The 20,768-nt window shown below is 41.4% G+C and overlaps 1 protein-coding gene across 2 annotated transcripts in view; it reads left to right on the top strand.

Moving 5' to 3' along the window:
• COPA (COPI coat complex subunit alpha) overlaps positions 1-20,768 on the top strand; it is a 51,191-nt gene that overhangs the window by 27,685 nt on the left and 2,738 nt on the right. The window contains exons 11-28 of one of the 2 annotated variants that reach the window (XM_007171764.2): positions 3,433-3,583; positions 4,513-4,579; positions 5,521-5,596; positions 7,500-7,582; positions 8,408-8,547; positions 9,112-9,197; positions 9,313-9,451; positions 14,410-14,572; positions 14,675-14,821; positions 15,583-15,772; positions 15,895-15,990; positions 17,156-17,244; positions 17,438-17,561; positions 18,787-18,876; positions 19,057-19,166; positions 19,570-19,647; positions 19,811-19,879; positions 20,441-20,577. In XM_007171764.2, coding sequence (XP_007171826.1) covers positions 3,433-3,583; positions 4,513-4,579; positions 5,521-5,596; positions 7,500-7,582; positions 8,408-8,547; positions 9,112-9,197; positions 9,313-9,451; positions 14,410-14,572; positions 14,675-14,821; positions 15,583-15,772; positions 15,895-15,990; positions 17,156-17,244; positions 17,438-17,561; positions 18,787-18,876; positions 19,057-19,166; positions 19,570-19,647; positions 19,811-19,879; positions 20,441-20,577 — 2,035 coding nt within the window. Of the gene's footprint in view, positions 1-3,432; positions 3,584-4,512; positions 4,580-5,520; positions 5,597-7,499; positions 7,583-8,407; positions 8,548-9,111; positions 9,198-9,285; positions 9,452-14,409; positions 14,573-14,674; positions 14,822-15,582; positions 15,773-15,894; positions 15,991-17,155; positions 17,245-17,437; positions 17,562-18,786; positions 18,877-19,056; positions 19,167-19,569; positions 19,648-19,810; positions 19,880-20,440; positions 20,578-20,768 lie in introns of both variants that reach the window. The other variant, XM_057538530.1, reaches the window with a different exon arrangement.

The raw sequence follows: 20,768 nt of genomic DNA, 5'->3' as shown, positions 1-20,768 counted from the left end.
AATAAAACCAGAGTTTGTGGGACTATAAGAGAGAATCATGGTCTACCAAACCAATTAAGAGAAATCTAAAAATCTACAGAGGGGAGAAATGACATTCTTATGGACGGGAAAAGTGATTTTTCTTATATGGAAAGACAAAAGGCTAGTCTGCATGGTGACAACTATTCATTATGCCTCCATAGCATCTACAGGAAAAGAAGACAGGAGGACTGGCCATCAGATGACTAAGCCCACTTGTATATTAGAGTATAATAAATGTATGAAAGGAGTTGATTGATCCAGTCAATACCTGGCAAACTGCAATATCCTCTGGAAAACTCGAAAATGATATAAGAAAGTGGGTTTCTATTTGAGTAATTGCAGTTTATTCAATGTGTTTAAAATTTATTGTAGCCTTAATGCACAGAATAAAATGACTTACAAGCAATTTTTGTTAGCAGTAGCTAGAGAATGGGTAATTGACCATTCTGGTGAGTATGGTGGTAGTCCCGCACCTGGTCCTTCTTGTGGTGTTTCTAAAAGAGCCCCCCACAAAGATCCACCTTGTCGACTATCAGGTAAAATAAAAGAACATGTTCTAGAGGAAATAATACCCACAGGACTAAAAAAAAAAGCCACGGGGCTTCCCTGGTGGCGCAGTGGTTAAGAATCTGCCTGCCAGTGCAGGGGACACGGGTTTGAGCCCTGGTCCGGGAAGATCCCACATGCAGAGCAACTAAGCCCGTGCGCCACAACTACTGAGCCTGCGCTCTAGAGCCCTCAAGCCACAACTACTGAGCCTGCGTGCCACAACTACTGAAGCCCAAGCACCTAGAGCCTGTGCTCTGCAACGAGAAGCCACCTCAATGAGAAGCCTGCGCACTGCAACAAAGAGTAGCCCCCACTTGCCGCAACTAGAGAAAGCCCGTGTGCAGCAACGAAGACCCAATGCAGCCAAAAATAAATAAAATTAAAAAAAAAAAATGCCGCCAGAAAGTGTAGAGTCTGCTCTTCCAGGGGAAAGCACAGTGAAACACGATATATTTATAATAGATGTTCTGTTCCCTTGCACAGAGGTGCCTGCTGTACTGCCTATCACACTCTAATGAAATATTAGAATGCTTTAGTTAGACATGTACAAAGTTTCAAAGAAATACATTAAGTGCAAAAACAGTTGTTAATAGTTATACTCGGGCTTCCCTGGTGGCACAGTGGTTGAGAATCTGCCTGCTAATGCAGGGGACACGGGTTCGAGCCCTGGTCTGGGAAGATCCCACATGCCACGGAGCAGCTGGGCCTGTGAGCCACAATTGCTGAGCCTGCGCGTCTGGAGCCTGTGCCCCGCAACGGGAGGGGCCGCGATAGAGAAAGGCCCGCGCACCGCGATGAAGAGCGGTCCCCACACCGCGATGAAGAGTGGCCCCCGCTTGCCGCAACTGGAGAAAGCCCTCGCACGAACCGAAGACCCAACACAGCCAAAAATAAATAAATAAATAAATAAATAAATAAATAAATAAATAAATAAAAAGAAATACTTAGAAAAAAAAAATAGTTATACTCAAATGCGGGTGTTTCAGTATTCACTTATATAACAAATCGCTGGCCACAGGCATCAGTTTCTGCAAAAATCCCCTGGCCAATAATGTGTTAGGATTCTCTCCTTATCTTTAACTCTTGCCATTTTAATTATAATATGTCATGGTGAGGATCTCTTTGGGTTCATCTTATTTGGGAATCTCTGTGCTTCTTGGACCTGGATATCTACTTCCTTCCTGAGGTTAGGAAAGTTTTCAGCCATTATTTATTCAAATAAGGTTTCTGTCCCTTTCTCTCTTCTCCTTTGGGAATCCTATAATGTGAAAGTTAGTATGCTTGATGTCATCCCAGAAGTCCCTTAACTCTCATTTAAAAAAAAATTCTTTCTTTTTGCTGTTATGATTGGGTGATTTCCACTATTCTGTCTTACAGATTGCTCATCCGTTCTTCCATATCATCTAATCTGATGTTGATTCCCTCTAGCGTATTTTTTCTATTTTTGTATTCTTCACTTTTGATTGGTTCTTTCTTATATTTTCTAAGTCTTTGTTGAAGTTCTCACTGAATTCTTCCATTCTTCTCCCAAGTTTGGTGAGCATCCTTATGACAGTTTCTTTGAACTCTTTATCAGATAAATTACTTATCTCTGTTTCATTAGGGGTTTTTTCTGGGGGTTTATTTTGTTGTTTCTTTTGGAACATATTTCTCTGTCTCCCTTTTGTTTGACTTTTGGTTTTTGTTTCTATGAATTTAAGCAAAACAGCTACCTCTCCTGGTCTTTTCAAGGAGTGGCCTTGGGTGAAAACTTTCCTGTGTAGATTGTTTGCACCTGGCAGCTTTGACAGGCTTGCTGGGGCTGGAGTGCATCTGGGCAGGCATAGTCCCTGGGGAGTGTGGTCTCTTGGTGGAGTGCCTGGGGCTGGAGTGGGCGTGGGGCAGTCCCGGGAAAGCGCTACACCTGAGGCCATGGAACTTTTATTTGTAGTGAAGGGAGGTAGACCCATAAAACAATAAATATATAAAACAATGTATGGTGAAAACTGCTTTAAAGGAAAGTTAAGCAAAAGTAAGTGGGTAGAGAGGGACGAATGTGGGGACTGCTGCTTTATACTGGGTGTTCAGGAAAGTGAAGGGGAATGATAAATACATTGACAGTGGGAACAGCAAATGCAAAGACCGTGATATGAGAAATGTTTAACATGTTTGAGGAGCATCAAAGTGGCCAGTTGGAGCACAGTAAGGGGCTAAATAATAGGAGGTAAGACCAAGCCAGATTGGGCATTGCCTTGTAGGCTATTAGAATTTAAGACTTTATTCTGAAAGAATGGAAAGCCATTGGAAGGTGTTGGGTGGGGAAGTGACATGATCTGATTTATGTGTGGAGTGTATACTAGGAGGACAAAGATTGAAGGTTTTTCTGAGTGATGGATAATGTTAGTAGGGAAAAGCAAAACATTTTTAAAAAACAGAACCAGAAAGTCTTTTTAAACTAGCATCCATTTTTTCAGCACTTACTTTTTATGTTTGTTATTTGATAGTGACTGGGGAAGGATGGAAATTATTGTAATTTCTGTTTTCCGGGAGCTCAGTGTATACTGGGGATGATATACCTAAACAATTACAGTGCAGAATGGTACGTGCTGTGACGGAGGTTTGTACAAAACAGTTAGGAGAACACAGAGGAGGGTTTGTCTAACGTGGCAGTATGATAGAGTGAGTATTGGTAAAGGATTTACAGGTGTTTACTTGAATAAAGATTCCAAGAATTGTGAGAATTTAGGCAAATAAAGAATGCATTTAGGTGTCTTAACTTTGTTTTTAGCATTCATATACAGTCGTCATCTTTGTTTATCTCCTGTTTCCAGTTTTCTTTCTTGCCTACAGCTAATTCTTTCCTCCTTTTTCCCTGTGGCCCAGGCCATGATGGTGGCATGATTGTATTTAAACTGGAACGGGAACGGCCAGCCTATGCTGTTCATGGCAATATGCTTCATTATGTCAAGGACCGATTCTTACGTCAGTTGGATTTCAACAGCTCCAAAGATGTAGCTGTGATGCAGTTGCGGAGGTAAATCAGACTTGTTTCTTCCCTCCAAACTGTCTCATCTGTTACCATGAAACAATACTCACAAACTGGAGTCTGTTCTTTTAGCAACGTTTTGGATCTCATCTCCTGTCACAGGTAGAATCCCCAGGACCATGGTGGTGGCCATGAGGCCAATGGGGGCTTCCCTGTTGACAATGCTAGAGACGCTGTGGAAAGGAAATTATACTGCCAAGTTTGCCAGGTGTCTTGAAAACCAGGGAAAGTTTCCTGGTTGAGAGTAGCCCAGCTTGGTGACAGGCCTCTTTGCCTTTATTTAGCATTTCTTTTCTATACCTCTCCCTTTGCTTTTCAGCAAAATGCATGCAGCTCTAAACCAGAATATATGTCTCTGGAAACTCTTAACTCGGAAGATATGATAATATCTAGGGTGCCTGGCAAAAGGAACTATCCTCTTGGAAAGCCAGATGTATCAGCATGCTGAAACATTCATGGTGGCAGGCTTTGGCATAAGGGTTTGATAACCACCCTCCAGCGTTACTACAATAAAAAAATGGGTTTATGTTATCACTCCAAGGGACAGGAGAAACTAGCCAGAGACAAATCACATCATGTTACTCTGTGGTATCCACTGCAATTATGTGTAGGAATTTGTACCCAAGAAGAATCAATCCCACTCACTACAGTGAGTGCTAACTATACCTTCTGTTGAATAAGTAGACTTGTACTAGGTGTGCTTTTTTAAAACTCTGTGCTCAAAGCTGAAATAGGGGAGTCCCTAAGCCTTAAAGGAAGGAAGAAATAGATGCAACATTCATTTATTTTTATTACGGAAAAATGATAAGTATATCTGTAAAGATGAGGTAAGTAGGACGTGTAGTAGTAATTCCTTTTTTCCTATTGTCATTATGTCTTTTTACTAATGTCTCTGTTTTTTGTATATATATCTCTAGTGGTTCCAAGTTCCCAGTGTTCAACATGTCGTACAATCCAGCAGAAAATGCAGTCCTACTGTGTACAGTAAGTAAACCTCCTAGGATCTCCTCATTTCCCAAAACTCTCTTTCTCATGCCCTTAGAGGATCTCTAATGGCTTCTTAGAAGCTATTTAATGGTCATTTTGAGAGAGCTGAAACAGTAAACAGAGGCTCAAACCAGGTAGGCTTCAGCTGTCATAAACATGTTAAGGGTTTGTGTACTTACATCTTTCATAAGGCTAACAACTTCTAAACTTAATGGAGCATCGGGATGAAATACCCAAATCACTGAAAGTAATTTGAAAGAATGTTTGGGACTATATCCTATTCAAAGGAGATGCTTATCTTGATTCCCTCCATTTGGGTGAAAATTGTAGAGCTGATTTTGAGAGGAGTTCCTTTCAGTGGTGTTACCTTTGGGGTCATCAAGTAGCCCTCCTTATTTCTTGCCATACAATTTAAAAAAAAAAGAAAGAAATGACATTCTAATTTTAGTGCCTTCATTGCCAAGTCAGAAGAATGAAAACCTGTCTTTCCCGATATGACTTCTGGTGTCTGATCCCAGTTCTTCTTCAATATCTAACAGTCCCATATTTTCCTCCTGGCACTTTCCTTTAATGTTTTTTCTTTGATGTCTTTTTTTTACCTTCAAACAGACTTTTAAGTTGATGAATATACTCAGGTGGGGCACTGGAATATTGGGGTCTTAGTCTGTTAATTTGTGGAGTAGAGAGCAGTCCTTGCTTTCATTCAAAAGATATCTACATCTTTGGAAGATAAAAGAAAAATAAGGTGACATGAATGCTGAATTCTTTGGCAGCGAGCCCTATAATTTTTAGCTGTAGAAACGTTCAAATGCCTTCTGAGTGAAAGGTGTGAAAAGTATAGTTTCAGGTTGCTGTCTGTATAATGGTGCTGTTTTCTATGTCAGAGTAAACTGGTATCTTCTGTGCTCTTACTAACAATTCCTCCCTTTCCTCTACAGAGAGCCAGTAATTTAGAGAATAGTACCTATGACTTGTACACCATCCCCAAGGATGCCGACTCCCAGAATCCTGATGGTAGGCATTCACTTTGTATACCCGACTCTGCTCCTAGCTCTCCTCACCCAAGTCATCACTCCTCTTCAAGTTTTTCACATTCCGTCCCCAGGCCATGGCCACATCACTCATGTCTGTTGGCAGGTGCTGCTGACAATTGCATCAGAGGCAACCGTGATGTGAAATATTCATGTTCCTCCTCCATTTTATTACTCCAGCTAGATATATATATTTTATAATTTGGTTATTAGAAACTCTCCATTTTCTCTTTCAGCACAGCATGTTATCCTAGTTTATTGTCAGCTGATGTGACTTTCACCCTGGTAGTTTCATTTATTTAAAAACGTGGTTCCAATCTTGCAGTGTCTCATCCTGGGACTAGGGATTTATGCTCTCCCATCCATATCCAGATCCGATTTGCTTCCTTTTGCATGTCAGAAAGACGAGGCTGTTAACAGCCCCTCCCCCCACCAGGGATCCCGGATCCAGCTGAGACCCCTGCCTGCCTGCCTCTTCCATCACCAACATCCCTTTTTAGTCCTTTCTGCTAGAACTTGCTGACAAAACATTCTCAGAATAGATTTGAGTCTCACTTATGCTCCTTTTAGTGTACTTCCTCTAGTTGGTTTGTAGGTCAGAGGTTTGTTCCTCAGGTCCCCACTCTTAGTACCATACTTTCATGATATTTTAGACCGAATCAGCAGATTCTGAGAAATATTTTGCTAACTCTGTCCTGTTGTGGGTGCCACTGTGTCATTATTGCTGCTAATATCATCACTCTCCTATAAGCGTGGTCATGGTGAGAAGAGAGAAAACCTATAGGTCTTTGATATCCATAAATCAAAGTCTCCCCTATAAATTAATCAGTCAAGCCATTTCTGACCAATTTTTTTTATTTGGTCCTGCTTACCCATCCCCTTGCTTCTTTTTCCCATCTGTTTACAATTAATAGAGTCTAAAATATTTTGGTTTTGTCTTATAACCACTTTTATTTTACCTTCTCCAGTTTTTGAGGGAGATAATAATTATTAAAGGAATAAAGGTACAACACAGAGGAAGAGAAAGAGCAAAGGCTTGAATAGTGTGGTTCTTCAGCCCCTGGAAAATGGGAGTGTTGGTTGTGATAATAATTAATTTTGTAAATTGCCTGACACCCCTGGTTGTCAGGGGGTGGCCTGGCAAGGCTGGCCAGCACGTATTGTCCAGTTTCCTGCTGATACTAATGGATAAAAAAATATTTCCGCGCATCCTTCTGTGTATCTCCTTTGAAGTTTCCCAGAGTGTGGAGTGCCCATTCGGAATTCTAATCAGCCAGTGAAGTGTTTGGGAACTAAGAAACACGTTGTAACTTTGTTGAGTGATTGATTGACGTTTATGGAGCATCAGCTTGGTGCTAAATACTGCCTAGCATAGCGCTGCGGGGATTTAGTTAGGAGCGCTCTGCCCCACCCTACTCTACTAGGAGGTCTGCATTTGCATGTTAAAAGCAGCAGAGCAGCTGCGTCCTGGAGAGGGGGCTCTGTCTCTACTCCAGCTTGTTGAGATAGGAGGTCCAAGACACTCACAGGCTGCTTGCTTTGTGCTGCAGCTTGGCCAGCGAGGCCCTCCCTGCTCGTTAGCTTGATGGAATGTGCTGTCTCCCAAGATGGGGGTGGTCCTTCTGCCAGTATATGGTGTTGGCTGAAATGCAGTCACTTGGCCTAGAGAAAAGAGGCTTGGCAGGGGTGGAGGTTGGAGTTTGGAGGGGACTGGTGGGGAAAAGTCACTGACAATAGCCTCAGGTCATGGCTGAATAAGTTAGGAAGCAGCTGAACTGGCAAAGCCAACATGGCAGCCAGCAAGACTGGCAGCTTCATGGCACCTGACTCTGTCACCTGCCAGTAGCTTACTACATGCTCCTGCCCTTTGGTTTTGTTCCTCTCAGCTCCTGAAGGGAAACGATCCTCAGGCCTGACAGCTGTTTGGGTTGCTCGCAATCGGTTTGCTGTCCTAGATCGGATGCATTCGGTGAGTTAAGACTAAAAAGGGAAATTAATTTGGACAGTGTGGTGGCAGTGGCCTGTGTATTGCAGAATAAAGAGCATTTTTTTTCCCCTTACTCTCCCCCGGGCAGCTGTGGTCCTCGTGTATTGGCTGCTTTCTCCTTAGCTCTACCCCAAACCCCTTGGGAAAAAAAGGCCTTAAAATTGATTTGATTGGGTGGATGATCGCTGTGGCTCTGGGCTTAAGAACCAAGCTAAAGTCACTCTTGATAACACAGGAGCCGAAAAACATCAAATTTGAAATAGGTGAGCTGGGAAGTCCCTGACAGTCCAGTGGTTGGGACTTGGCGCTTTCACTGCTGGGGCCCGGGTTCGATCCCTGGCCTGGGAACTAAGATCCTGCAAGCCACGTGGCAAGCCCCCACCCCGTCCCCCACCAAAAAAATGAAATAGGTGAGCTAGATAAGGAGTAGATCCTCTTCCTTATCCTACTGCCTCTGATGGTACTTAAAAGGTAATGGGTCCTAAAAAAGTTAAGCAAAGCTCTCTCAAGAAAATATTTAACAAAAATTTAAGCCTCAGAAGTGCTGTATTCTCTCTCTGGTTGATTGAGGAATTCAGATTTTAGTTGGACTTCTCAGGATATTCCAATTGAAAAAAAAAAAAGCTATCAAGACCCTTGGAGAGGATCTTAGTTGGAGTGGTCTACGTAGAGTGGTGATTGACCTGGACAGACAGAAAACAAAAATACTTTGTTTATTGAAGCTAAGGAATAATTGCTGAGGGATGTTGTCAGCTGACATCATCTTACATGTATTCCTCTTAACCCCACCTTTTATACTCATTTCAGCTTCTGATCAAGAATCTGAAGAATGAGATCACCAAAAAGGTACAGGTGCCCAACTGTGATGAGATTTTTTACGCTGGCACAGGCAACCTCCTGCTTCGAGATGCAGAATCCATCACGCTCTTTGACGTACAGCAGAAGCGGTAACATGTCAGATGCCCCTAAGCAGACAGGCATATAGTGGGGGAGAGTGGAAATCTTTAGTGGGAGCTTTTCTTCCCCCAAGTGAGTTTGACCTGTGGCTTAGCCACTTCTTGTGCTGTAACTCCAAGACTCTTTCTAACCACTTTTTTTCCTCTGTGATTACTCTCCATCCTGTACATACACACCAGCATTACAACAAGGGACTTATTTGTTTTCAGAGCATTTATCTGAACAAAGAATGCTCTTGGGACTTAGAATAATAGGGACACAGAAATGAATAACATAGTTCCTGTACTTAAAGGAGCTTATAGTCCATTGGTGAAAACAGACATACACAAGTCCCTAATAATACATGGAAATGAGGGGCAGGGAGTTGAGGAAGAGGGAAGTATACAATGTGAGCCAAATGTTTAAGTCACTGAACTGTAATACAGAAAATGTTTATTTGGTATTATTTTAAGAAATTTCGGTTTACATTAATTTGGAGATGAAAAGGAGGTAGGTCATAACCTGGAATAAGGGAATCAGGTCCACTCACATTTGCCCTTCTCTCTCTATCCCAGGACTCTGGCATCTGTGAAGATTTCCAAGGTGAAATATGTTATCTGGTCAGCAGACATGTCCCATGTAGCACTACTGGCCAAACATGGTAAGTCTTCATTATGTCCACCCTGATTTAGAGACCAGTCCCTCCCTCCCCATCCCTGCCAGTCTACTTCACTCACCCTGTCCAGCAGAGCACTCATGTCCTTTGCCTCTTACAGCCATTGTGATCTGTAACCGCAAACTGGAGGCTCTATGTAACATTCATGAGAACATTCGTGTCAAGAGTGGGGCCTGGGATGAGAGTGGGGTATTTATCTATACCACAAGCAACCACATCAAATATGCTGTCACCACTGGGTAAGTTGATTATCTGAGATACAGAATGGGAGAAAGTGGCTTCTTAAAATCACTGTCCTGTCTCAGGAGACATACTGAAGTCCTCCTTGAACTGTCTTCGTGGAAAAGCTTTGTCTGGCATATATGTGCTAGGAGCATCAAAACATTCTTTTTTCAACTCTTTTAAAATTGTGAAATATGACACAAATACAGAAAATTACATAGGTTATAAATATATGAAATAGCAAATAGGTACGTAATGAACATCCGTGTAACTGCCACCCAAGTCAAGAAATAGAACATTTCTGACACCCCAGAAGCCCTTTGCCACGTGGTCCCTATTGATCACAACCCTCTCTCCTCCTCAAAGATAACATTATTCTGACTTTTATGATAATTTCTTTCTTGCTTTTCTTTGCAATTTTACCACCCAGTATGTGTCTTAAAATAATGATTTAATTTTGCCTGGTTTTGAACTTCATGTAAATTAAATCATGCTGAATATATTATTTCATATTTTGCTTATTTTGCTCAATATACTGTTTGTAAGATTCATCCATGTTGTAGCTCTAGATTATTTGTTTTTGTTGTTGTATAATATTCTATTATATAAATATGCCACAGTTTATCAGTTCTATTCTAGAGGGATAGTTGGGTGATTTCTAGGTTTTGTCTATTATAAATGATGTTCTTTTAAACATTCTTCCATGTATTCTGGTTCATATGCACATACATTTCTCTCTAGAGCAGAATTGCTAGGTCATAGAGTGTGCTTATCTTCACATTTGCTAGGTAATGTGAAAGAGTGGTTTTACCAATTTGCATGCCCACCAGCGTTGTATAAAAGTTTCTTTGCTTGTCACGCTGGCCAGCACTTGCCTTTGTCAGACTCATTTTTGTCTGGTAGATGTGCGATGTATCTTGTAATTTTACTTTGATATTCTCTGATTCCCCAGGAGATTGGACAACTTTTTATTTAGCCATCCATCAGGATTTCCTCTTCTATGAATTCTGTTCAAGTCTTTTACCCTTTATTTAAATGAGTTGTCCTTATTCTTTTGTTATAGGAGTTCTTTATATATTTGAATGTCAGTCCTTTGTCAGGGCTATGTGTTGCAAATATTATCTCCTCCCATTCTATAGTATGTCTTTTGATTCTCTTTTGATATCCATTAATGAACAGAAGTTCTTAGTTTAATGTAGTTGAACTTATGAATCTTATTCTTTATGGATATCAGGTTTTGTGTCCTATTTAAGAAATCTTTGTTGATGCCAAGATCATAAAGGCATTCTTTTATATTTTCTTATGAAAACTTTATAGTTTTGCCTTTTATATCTAGGTCTATAATCTACCTGAAGTTGATTTTTTTGTATGGTGTGAGGTGTCGTGGGCTCAGCTTTACTTTTTCCATAAGGACACTCAGTTTTGTACCAGCATCATGTATTGAAAAAACCAGCCTTTCCCCATAGTTCTGCAGAGCCATCTTTGTGATATATGAATCACGTTTACAAAAATGCAAGGATCTGTTTTTTGTTTTTTGTTTTCGTTTTTTTATTTTTGGCTGCATTGGGTCTTTGTTGCTGCACATGGGCTTCCTCTAGTTGCAGTGAGCGGGGGCTACTCTTCGTTGCGGTGCGCAGGCTTCTCATTGTGGTGGCTTCTCTTGTTGCGGAGCACAGGCTCTAGGCACGCGGGCTTCAGTTGTTGTGGCACGCGGACTCTATAGAGTGCAGGCTCAGTAGTTGTGGCACATGGGCTTAGTTGCTCTGCGGCATGTGGGATCTTCCCGGACCAGGGACTGAACCCGTGTCCCCTGCGTTGGCAGGCGGATTCTTAACTACTGCGCCACCAGTGAAGTTCCAAGGATCTGTTTTTTGTGGTCTGTCTCTAATCGAATTCTACACTGTCTTAAGTATTATAGTCTTGTAAGTCTTTACATCTGGTAAAGCAGTTCCACAAATCTTACCCACTTTGTTTTACTTTTTTTTAAATTATTAAGCTATTTTCAAATTAGTTTTGCCTTCAAAAGGCATATTTTCAAGTAATTTTTTGTCTTGAAAAAGTATAAATTTTAGATTACCTTGTGAAATTCCATGCCAAAAAAAAAAAGACAAATGGGAGTTCCCGGGCCCTGGTCGGGGAACTAAGATCTTTTTTTTTTTTTTAGAAAGTTGATTTTTCTCTCTTTTTTTTAAAATTAATTAATTAATTTTTGTCTGTGTGGGGTCTTCGTTGCTGCGTGTGGGCTTTCTCTAGTTGCAGTGAGGGGGGCACTACTCTTCGTTGCAGTGCACAGGCGTCTCATTGCGGTGGCTTCTCTTGTTGCGGAGCATGGGCTCTAGGCGCCCGGACTTAACTAGTTGTGGCACATGGGCTCAGTAGTTGTGGCACACAGGCTTAGTTGCTCCATGGCATGTGGGATCTTCCCAGACCAGGGCTCAAACCCGTGTCCCCTTCATTGGCAGGGGGATTCTTAACCACTGCACCACGAGAGAAGTCCCGGGAACTAAGATCTTGCAAGCCTCATGGCATGGCCAAAAAAACCCCAAAAAACAAAAGCAAAAAACCCTATTGTGATTTCAGTTGGGATTGTGAATCTGTATGTGATTTGGGGATTTTGGGTGTAATTATTATCTTTACAATATTAAGTTTCCTAATTTGTGAACATGATATAGTAGCTTTTCATTTATTTAGGGCTTCTGAAACATCTTTCAATAAAGCTTTATAATTTTATCCATAGAGAGTTTGCATTTTCTTTGGTTAGATTTATTCTTAGGCATTTGATAGTTTTTAATGCTACTTGTAAATGGATAGTATCCATTTAAGAATTCAATTTTCTAATTTTTCCTGATATTTAGAAATACAACTAAGTTTTAAATTAACTTTATTTCAGAGACCTTGCTAGACTCTTATTAATTCTATTAATTTATTTATATTTTCTTTTCAAATACTCATAGCATCTGTAGGTAATGACACTTTTGTTTCTTCTTTCCAGCACTTATTCCTTTATGTATTTTTCTTGTCTTACTGCACTGACCAAGATCTCCAGCACAGTGCTGAATAAACATGGTGATAGCAAACTTTCTTGTCTTATTCCCGATTTACAGGGTGACTTTTCAGTGTATTGTCATTATGTAAGCTTGCTGTAGATTTTTTATAAATATTTTTTATCTACTGAGGAATTTCTTTGCTATATCTCAAATGAATGTTGAATTTTTTTAGACCCCTTTTCTGCATATATTGAGGTAGTCATGCAGTTTTTCTCCTTTTGTTGATTAATGTAGTGAATTAAATTGATTTTTTTTTTTTAATGTTAGACCAACATTGTATTCCTGATACAAATTTAACTTGGTCATGATGTTTTACCCTCTTCAAATATTGCTAGTTTCAGTCTGCTAATATTTTGTTTACGATTTTGCATCTTTGTATATATATGTGTGTGAGATTGCCCTGTGATTTCCATTTTCCTTTCTGTCCTTGTCAGGTTTTGGTATTGAGGTAGTGCTAATTTCATAAAATAAGCAAAATAATATACTTTATTCATCTGTTCTCTCATTGAGTTTGTATAAGATTGGAATTAATTCTTCCTTGAATGGTAGGTAGAATTTGCCGGTGGAGTCATTCAGGCCTGGTACTTACAGGAGGATTTAAAAATATGATTCAGTTAATTTTATGTAATAATTACAGGACTATAGGGGTTTTCTATTTCTTTTTAGTCAATTTTGGTAAATTTTACTCTTCTGGGAATTTGATCATTTAAAAACATTTATGCATATCCTCATTCTGCAAGATCTATAGTGTTATCCCTTTTTGCATCCCTATTATTGCCATTTCATCCTTTTTTTCTTTTTTTTTTTAATAAACTTATTTATTTTGTTTATTTACTTTTGGCTGTGTTGGGTCTTCGTTGCGGCGAGCGGGGCTACTCTTGGTTGCGGTGCACGGCTTCTCATTGCAGTGGCTTCTCTTGTTGCAGAACACGGGCTCTAGGCACGCGGGCTTCAGTAGTTGCAGTGCGTGAGCTCAGTAGTTGTGGCTCGCGGGCTCTAGAGCACAGGCTCAGTAGTCGTGGTACACGGGCTTAGTTGCTCTGCAGCGAGATCTTCCTGGACCAGGGCTCAAACCCGTGTCCCCTGCATTGGCAGGCGGATTCTTAACCACTGTGCCACCAGAGAAGTCCCCATCCTTTTTTTCTTAATTAGCTTCATGAGAGGTTTATCAGTTTTACCCAGCTTTTGCCTTTATTGAACTTCTCTATTGTACTTTTGTTTTCTATTTCTTAATTTCTACTATTGACTTTATTTTTTCCTTCTAAGTACACTCTTTGTTTTAACTTTAAAAAGAACCATAAAATTTTTGAGTTGGATGCTTACTACTTTTTAGTCTTTCTCCTAATATTAAGCATGTAGACCTCATTAATTTTCAGTCTTTCTTCTAATATAGTATATGCACTTAACACTATAAATTATCCATCAAGTATTGTGTTAGCTATAGCCACAAGTTTTAATCTGTAAACTTTTAATTTGTATTCAGTTTAAAATATTATGTGCTTTGCATCATTTCTTTGTACGTCAGAAGTCTTCACATCTACCTCTCTTCCACTTTCACTTATAGCTTATAAGGAAGGATTTAACTGTTCATAGTGGCCTAGTGATTATATATCAGAACTTAAGATTTAACTTTTAGGTCTGGTTCTGATAGCTGTGTCTGTTAGATCCTAGAGTACTAGCTTATAAAGAGAAATCATACCATCTGCCCCATCTTTTCCCACTTCATACAAGAGAATAAAATAAGTAAATTTGGCATTTAGTTCTGCTCTTTTTTGAATCACTTCCCATCTATACCATTGTTCAAATGGCACTTGACAAAAGGGTAATGAGAAGATAAAAGGCTGGGTCCTAGGCTTGTTTTATTTCTTTACAGACTGGATTTACTCCTACACTTGCTTAAAGTTGTGCTCTCTAACTCTTATTCTTAGGGACTATGGGATCATCCGAACTCTGGATTTACCTATCTATGTCACACGGGTGAAGGGCAACAATGTATATTGCCTAGATAGAGAGTGTCGTCCTCGGGTGCTCACCATTGATCCAACTGAGTTCAAGTTCAAGCTGGCCCTGATCAACAGAAAATATGATGAGGTATGAAATGAGGAAGCATATTAAGAGTATTGAGAAGGGCAGCACTCCTTTTTTCTTATAAGTGATCTCTATTTCCTGCCCTAACCCACCCCAAATGTCTAGGTACTACACATGGTAAGGAACGCCAAACTTGTAGGCCAGTCTATCATTGCATATCTCCAGAAGAAGGGATATCCTGAAGTGGCATTGCATTTCGTCAAGGATGAGAAAACTCGCTTTAGTCTGGCACTGGAGTGTGGAAACATTGAGGTGAGAGAAGTATGGTTATAAGCCCCGTATTGTTGTAGAGGAGGTTAGAGGGTTAGGGTGGCATTGGGAAGACATTATTCTGGGCTTGCTTCTTCAGCCAATATAATGGAATTTAGAATTTTTTTAGTTGTTAGATTGAGCCATCTTCCTGTTGCTGTTTGCCCATGCTTCTGCCCCAGCATTTCTATTGTTGTCGCTCTGAGTTAGTCTGAATTCAGTAACTTTTAGAACAGAACAAAGATAGCATAGAATTTGAAAAATTTCATTACTTCCTTGACATTTGACTTGCTAACTGGCAGCTTAGATGAAGGAATACTTATTAAATGTTGAGGCCTAGAGTCTATAGGCATTATTTTTAAATGGGGAGAAGCCTAAGGAAAATTGACTTTCCAGTTCTGAACTTCCTTCTTAGTTCTTCTGAGGAGCCCCTGTGGATCTTCAAACCTGGCAAATGGGAAACATGATAGCTAAACAAGAATTGGCCTTATGGAATCAGCAACTGCTAGAAGATGATTTTGTTGTAAAAGTAAATTTCTGAGGAGGAAGATAATGTGTTGTGATTCTTCTATCCATGGATCCTAAGACATCTTATTTGTTGATTGAATTTTCAATAGTATTAGATTGAAAACAAAGCTAGGAGGATTGAAAGTGTAAAGAGTTCCTTGGGAGGTTTACTTAGAGACAGACATTTTGACTGTAGTCCCTGGTTTTGAGTCACAATAACCTCCAACCTGTTAACTCTAATTCTGGGGATTCTTTAGATTGCTCTGGAAGCAGCCAAAGCACTGGATGACAAGAATTGCTGGGAAAAGCTCGGAGAAGTGGCCTTACTACAGGGGAACCACCAGATTGTGGAAATGTGTTATCAGCGCACCAAAAACTTTGACAAACTTTCCTTCTTGTACCTTATCACTGGCAACCTAGAGAAACTTCGCAAGATGATGAAAATTGGTGAGACCCCAGAAACTAAGGATGGGAAAAGGGGTCCTTGGGGGAAGGAAGAAGGCAAATAGAAGCAAGAGAGAACTTGAGAGAGAAGACCTAACTTGGTGTCTCTTATTGACTTGGTGCAGCTGAGATCCGAAAGGACATGAGTGGCCATTATCAGAATGCCCTCTACCTGGGAGACGTGTCAGAGCGGGTACGGATCCTGAAGAACTGTGGGCAAAGTAAGTATACAGGACTCACTTCCTTTGGGGCCTTAGGAAGTATTTGCTCTTTATGGTGAGTTATTCATGTGTAGTAGTGAGGGGTTTCCCTTCATTGCACATTTTTTCAAAAGAGACTGCATGCTCCTACCGTGCTCAGAGACTTTCTTCAAAGCCAAATGGAGGGACAGCCAGAAAATATAGTTTGGCTAGGCACTCTTAGGAAAATAGTTAATATCTTGGGGGAAATGGGTTTTAAAAGGTCCTGGTGCAGATACCATAGTAAATGTGGTTGGTTGAATGCCATTAGAGTTTTATTCTTTTACTTCAAATCTGGAGGTTTCACCCATTTATTTATTCATTTTATATTTAAGGGATGTTTTTTGAGAACCCAGTATATACCAAGCATTATACTAGCACTTGAGATACCTTAGGGAATAAGAAAGGTGAAAGATGTGGTTTGGACCAAGGTGCTAGCTGTGAATGGGTGAGCAATGGTCAGATTCGGCATATATTTTTAAGGTAGAACCAACATGATTTGTCGAAGGGGACTGGTTGGGGGGATGTGAGAGAGAGGAGACAGGGATGAGTCCAAGGTTCTTGTTAACACTGATGATAGATCTTAAGGATAAGCAACTGTTTTAGTTATTTATTGCTATATAACAAATTACCCAAAACTTAGTAGTTTAAAACAACAAATGTTGATTATCTCAGTTTGCAGCATGACTTACCTGGGTGCCTCTGGCTCAGTGTCTCTCATGAGGCTGCAGTCAAGGTGTTGGCCAAGGCTGCAGATATCTCAAGGCTCAAGTAGGGGAGGATCCACTCCCACATTCGCTCTGTGGCTGTGGACAGTCCTCAGGTCCTCACTGGCTATTGGCTGGGAGACCTCAGTTTTCTGCTCTGTAGTCTTTTCCATAGGGCAGTTCACAGTATGGCAGTTGGTTTCCCTTAGAGCAAATGAGGGCACATTTGATGGAAGATGGAAGCCATAGTCTTTGTATCCTAATCTCAGAAGTGACATCCCATCACTTCTCCCACATACTGTTCATTAGAAGCAAGTCAATAGATCCAGCCCACACTGAAGAGAAGGGGATTATGCAGGGACTTGACCAGGAGTCAGACATCAGGACACCAGTGTTCACTTGGAAATGTATCTATACCACAAAGTCTGTTTTCTTAACAGAGTCACTGGCCTATCTCACAGCTGCTACCCATGGTTTAGATGAAGAAGCTGAGAGCCTGAAGGAGACATTTGACCCAGAGAAGGAGGCAGTGAGTTTTTATTTACATAAGTATCTCTGATTACAGGATTAACTCTGAAATCTTGGGACTACTTAAACCTACAAATGTCACTCCCCACCTGGTTACCAGGAGAGGCAGAGAAACAAATGAGATCAAAGGAGGCTCCATGACCTTCCCTAGATGGTTCCTGAGAGCTGTTTGCTTTTAACCTTCTATCTTTCAGATCCCAGACATTGACCCTAATGCCAAGCTGCTTCAGCCACCTGCACCTATCATGCCATTGGATACCAATTGGCCCTTATTGACTGTGTCCAAAGGGTTCTTTGAAGGCTCCATTGCCAGCAAGGGTAAGTGCCCGCTTCTATAGCATTTTTGTTGTGTGCTTGTTTTGTGAAAAGCTGTCCTAGAGAGTACCATTAACTATTCTGTCCTTTTCATCTGTCCTTTTTTCTGTGTGATGCTTCATGGCAACACTGAGATGCCAATTAGAGTTACGGTACAGTCTTTTAAAAACTAAATAAAAGCATTATGACGGGGCTTCCCTGGTGGCGCAGTGGTTAAGAATCCGCCTGCCAATGCAGGGCACACGGGTTCGAGCCCTGGTCCTGGAAGATCCCACATGCCGCGGAGCAGCTGGGCCCGTGAGCCACAATTACTGAGCCTGTGCGTCTGGAGCCTGTGCTCCGCAACAAGAGAGGCCGCGATAGTGAGAGGCCTGTGCACTGCGTTGAAGAGTGGCCCCCACTTGCCACAACTGGAGAAAGCCCTCGCACAGAAACGAAGACCCAACACAGCCAGGAATTAAATAAATAAATAAAATTTAAAAGAGATAAGCAAAACATTCTCTCTATAAATTTGATCTTTAAAAAAAAAAAAAGCATTATGACATCATTAAAATTTGGAAAATAGGAGGGAAAAAAGAGAGATGTTTCTTAGTCCATGGCTCTAACAACCACTGTTAACATTTTGGTGTACTTTCTTAGGTTTTACCATAGATGTAGTCATACTCTCCATTCTGTGTTTTATCATTCATGACATACAATCTTAAGGTACAAACTCAGCTACCTCAATTCTATCATGTGGGTATACCCACTACCACTCCCACCCTTACACTCCTGTTTTCTTGGCTATGTCTACTAGTTTGTTTCTCCCAGCTGAGAGCCTAAATAGACCCTTGGGCATTTCGTGCCCGGTCCTGCTCTTTCTTCCATATCCTCTCATCTAGGCTTTGTCCTCATGCCCTGTACACACTGTAGTGGTGGTAACTTAGCAAAGATCTCAGCAAGAAATGCCAAGAGTTGGCACCAAAGGCTGGTTAGTAAGAAATTGTTTGAGGCAGCTTTTGGTAGCAGGAAGGCCAGTTGTTTTCATCTCTCTTCTATTCCCTCTCTCTGTGAAACCTGTGCTAAGCAGGTTAGCATAATATAGATATCACAAAAATAAACAAAAACAGTAAGTGGACAGAACATTGGCACCTGCTTCTGTAAGGATGCAACAACTTGCCTGCAGAGGAGGCCGCATCTCAGACTTAGCTGGCTGTAACCAGCTCCCTTCTGTTCCTTCCCTCTGTAGGGAAGGGAGGAGCACTGGCTGCTGACGTTGACATTGACACTGTTGGTACTGAGGGCTGGGGAGAGGATGCAGAGCTGCAGCTGGACGAAGGTATGAATGTTCTTCTAGGAGTGTTCTGGGCAGATGGGCTCCCTGGAGTGGGACTGGGTTGTGGGGCAGTTCTGCAGGGTGCTGGACCATAGGACCAACAAAGATCCTAGTGTCTTTCTTTCCTTTGGCTAAAATTGTGTCACTTTGAGAATCTCTGTTGAGCCTGGATTTTCCTTACAGATGGGTTTGTGGAGGCTACAGAAGGTTTGGGGGATGATGCTCTTGGCAAGGGACAGGAAGAAGGAGGTGGCTGGGATGTGGAAGAAGATCTGGAGCTCCCTCCTGAGCTGGTATGTGGAATTTTCACCCTCGTAAGGCTCTCTCCATTTCTCCCTGTGGAGGCCGGTGGCCTTATCACCCCCCCAACACCTGTCCTGAGGTCCCTGAACAGGAGGGGGTCTGGATCCTCCTAGTCTGATGCTTATCTCCCATTTGAAAGAAAGAAGAATAAGATTAACTAGGGTTGTGCCAGTGCCATCTTATGAAAAGGCAGAAAGCTTTTTTGCCTGATTGGAGCTTTTGGTGTATCGTTTTGTTACTGGGGAAGCTTCTTCTATTTTGAGAGTCATCTTCCACAACAACCACCCCTCCTCCCCAACAGAGGCTGGGAATAAGGTAGAGTTGTGTTTAGATTTATCAGGGCAAATTGCTTGAATGGCTTAAAAAATGACTCACTCTTTGTTTTTCCCCTAGGATATACCCCCTGGTGTAGCTGGTGGGGCTGAGGATGGGTTCTTTGTGCCCCCCACTAAGGGAACCAGCCCAACTCAGGTAAGCAGGGAAACAGTCCTGTAGGGATAAGTGTTTCTGAGCTGGCTATACTTGATTAATGTGTAAAGAATATCAACACTCTTCTATTACAGATACAGGGTAAGATTGTTGGGAAGAGAAAGAGCAAAATTTCACTTGTCTTGGGTTTTCTGTTTCTTGTTAGATCTGGTGCAATAACTCTCAGCTTCCAGTTGATCACATCCTGGCAGGCTCTTTTGAAACAGCCATGCGGGTAAGTCTTAAAGCTACCTTGGCTTTTGTTGAGTGTGCCTTGCCTAGGGTCCCAGGGGGATGATTGATTCATCTTAACCAAATGGAAATTATTATACCCACAAGGGCAGAGGTGTATATTTAACATGGAAGTCTTTGGTCTTGCCTAAGGAAACTTGCCTCAAAAGGCCTTCCTCTTACGTGCTTTCAATCTGGCTTAGTAATCTCATAAGGTGGATTCTTCCAGCCATCTTCCACCCATTTATAGCGTGCTTTCTGGCTCACATCAATGAAGTCAGCACCCCTTAATGAACAGGTGTATTTTTTGAACACTAAGCCATGTGCTATAGTAGCAATAACAATAACAACCACAACTGCAACAGCCACTAACATTCAGTGTTGACTGTGTGCCAGGCACTATCATAAATGCTTTATGGGTATTATTAAATGAGGTAGATCCCATAATTAAATATAATTTACTGATAAGGAAACAAGTACAGAGAAGTTAAGTACCTTGCCCACTGTCAACTAGTTTTTAAGTAGCAGAGCCCAAATCTTATGTTTCTTTCCTCTTGTATTCCAGCTCCTTCATGACCAAGTAGGGGTAACCCAGTTTGGCCCCTACAAGCAACTGTTCCTGCAGACCTATGCCCGAGGCCGTACCACCTATCAGGCTCTGCCCTGCCTGCCCTCCATGTATGGCTTCCCTAATCGCAATTGGTAAGGCCCCTTGCTCCTGGCTTCTCTCTGTTCCAACTTAGGGTAGATATTTCAGATGGTAACCTCAGAGACAGTCAGAATTGTCCCAGAGCTGAGGTTTCCTAGTAGGAAAAGATCTTTGGCTTGGCACTCTGTCAGGTTTGGTTTACACCTGCTGCATCCATTTCCCTAGCTTTTTTCACAGTAGGGTG

This window comes from Balaenoptera acutorostrata, chromosome 1 (genome assembly GCF_949987535.1).
Source record: "Balaenoptera acutorostrata chromosome 1, mBalAcu1.1, whole genome shotgun sequence".
Classification (NCBI taxonomy): domain Eukaryota; kingdom Metazoa; phylum Chordata; class Mammalia; order Artiodactyla; family Balaenopteridae; genus Balaenoptera; species Balaenoptera acutorostrata.
The sequence above is the reverse complement of the archived record's forward strand: the minus strand, read 5'-3'. Positions and strand labels throughout refer to the sequence as shown.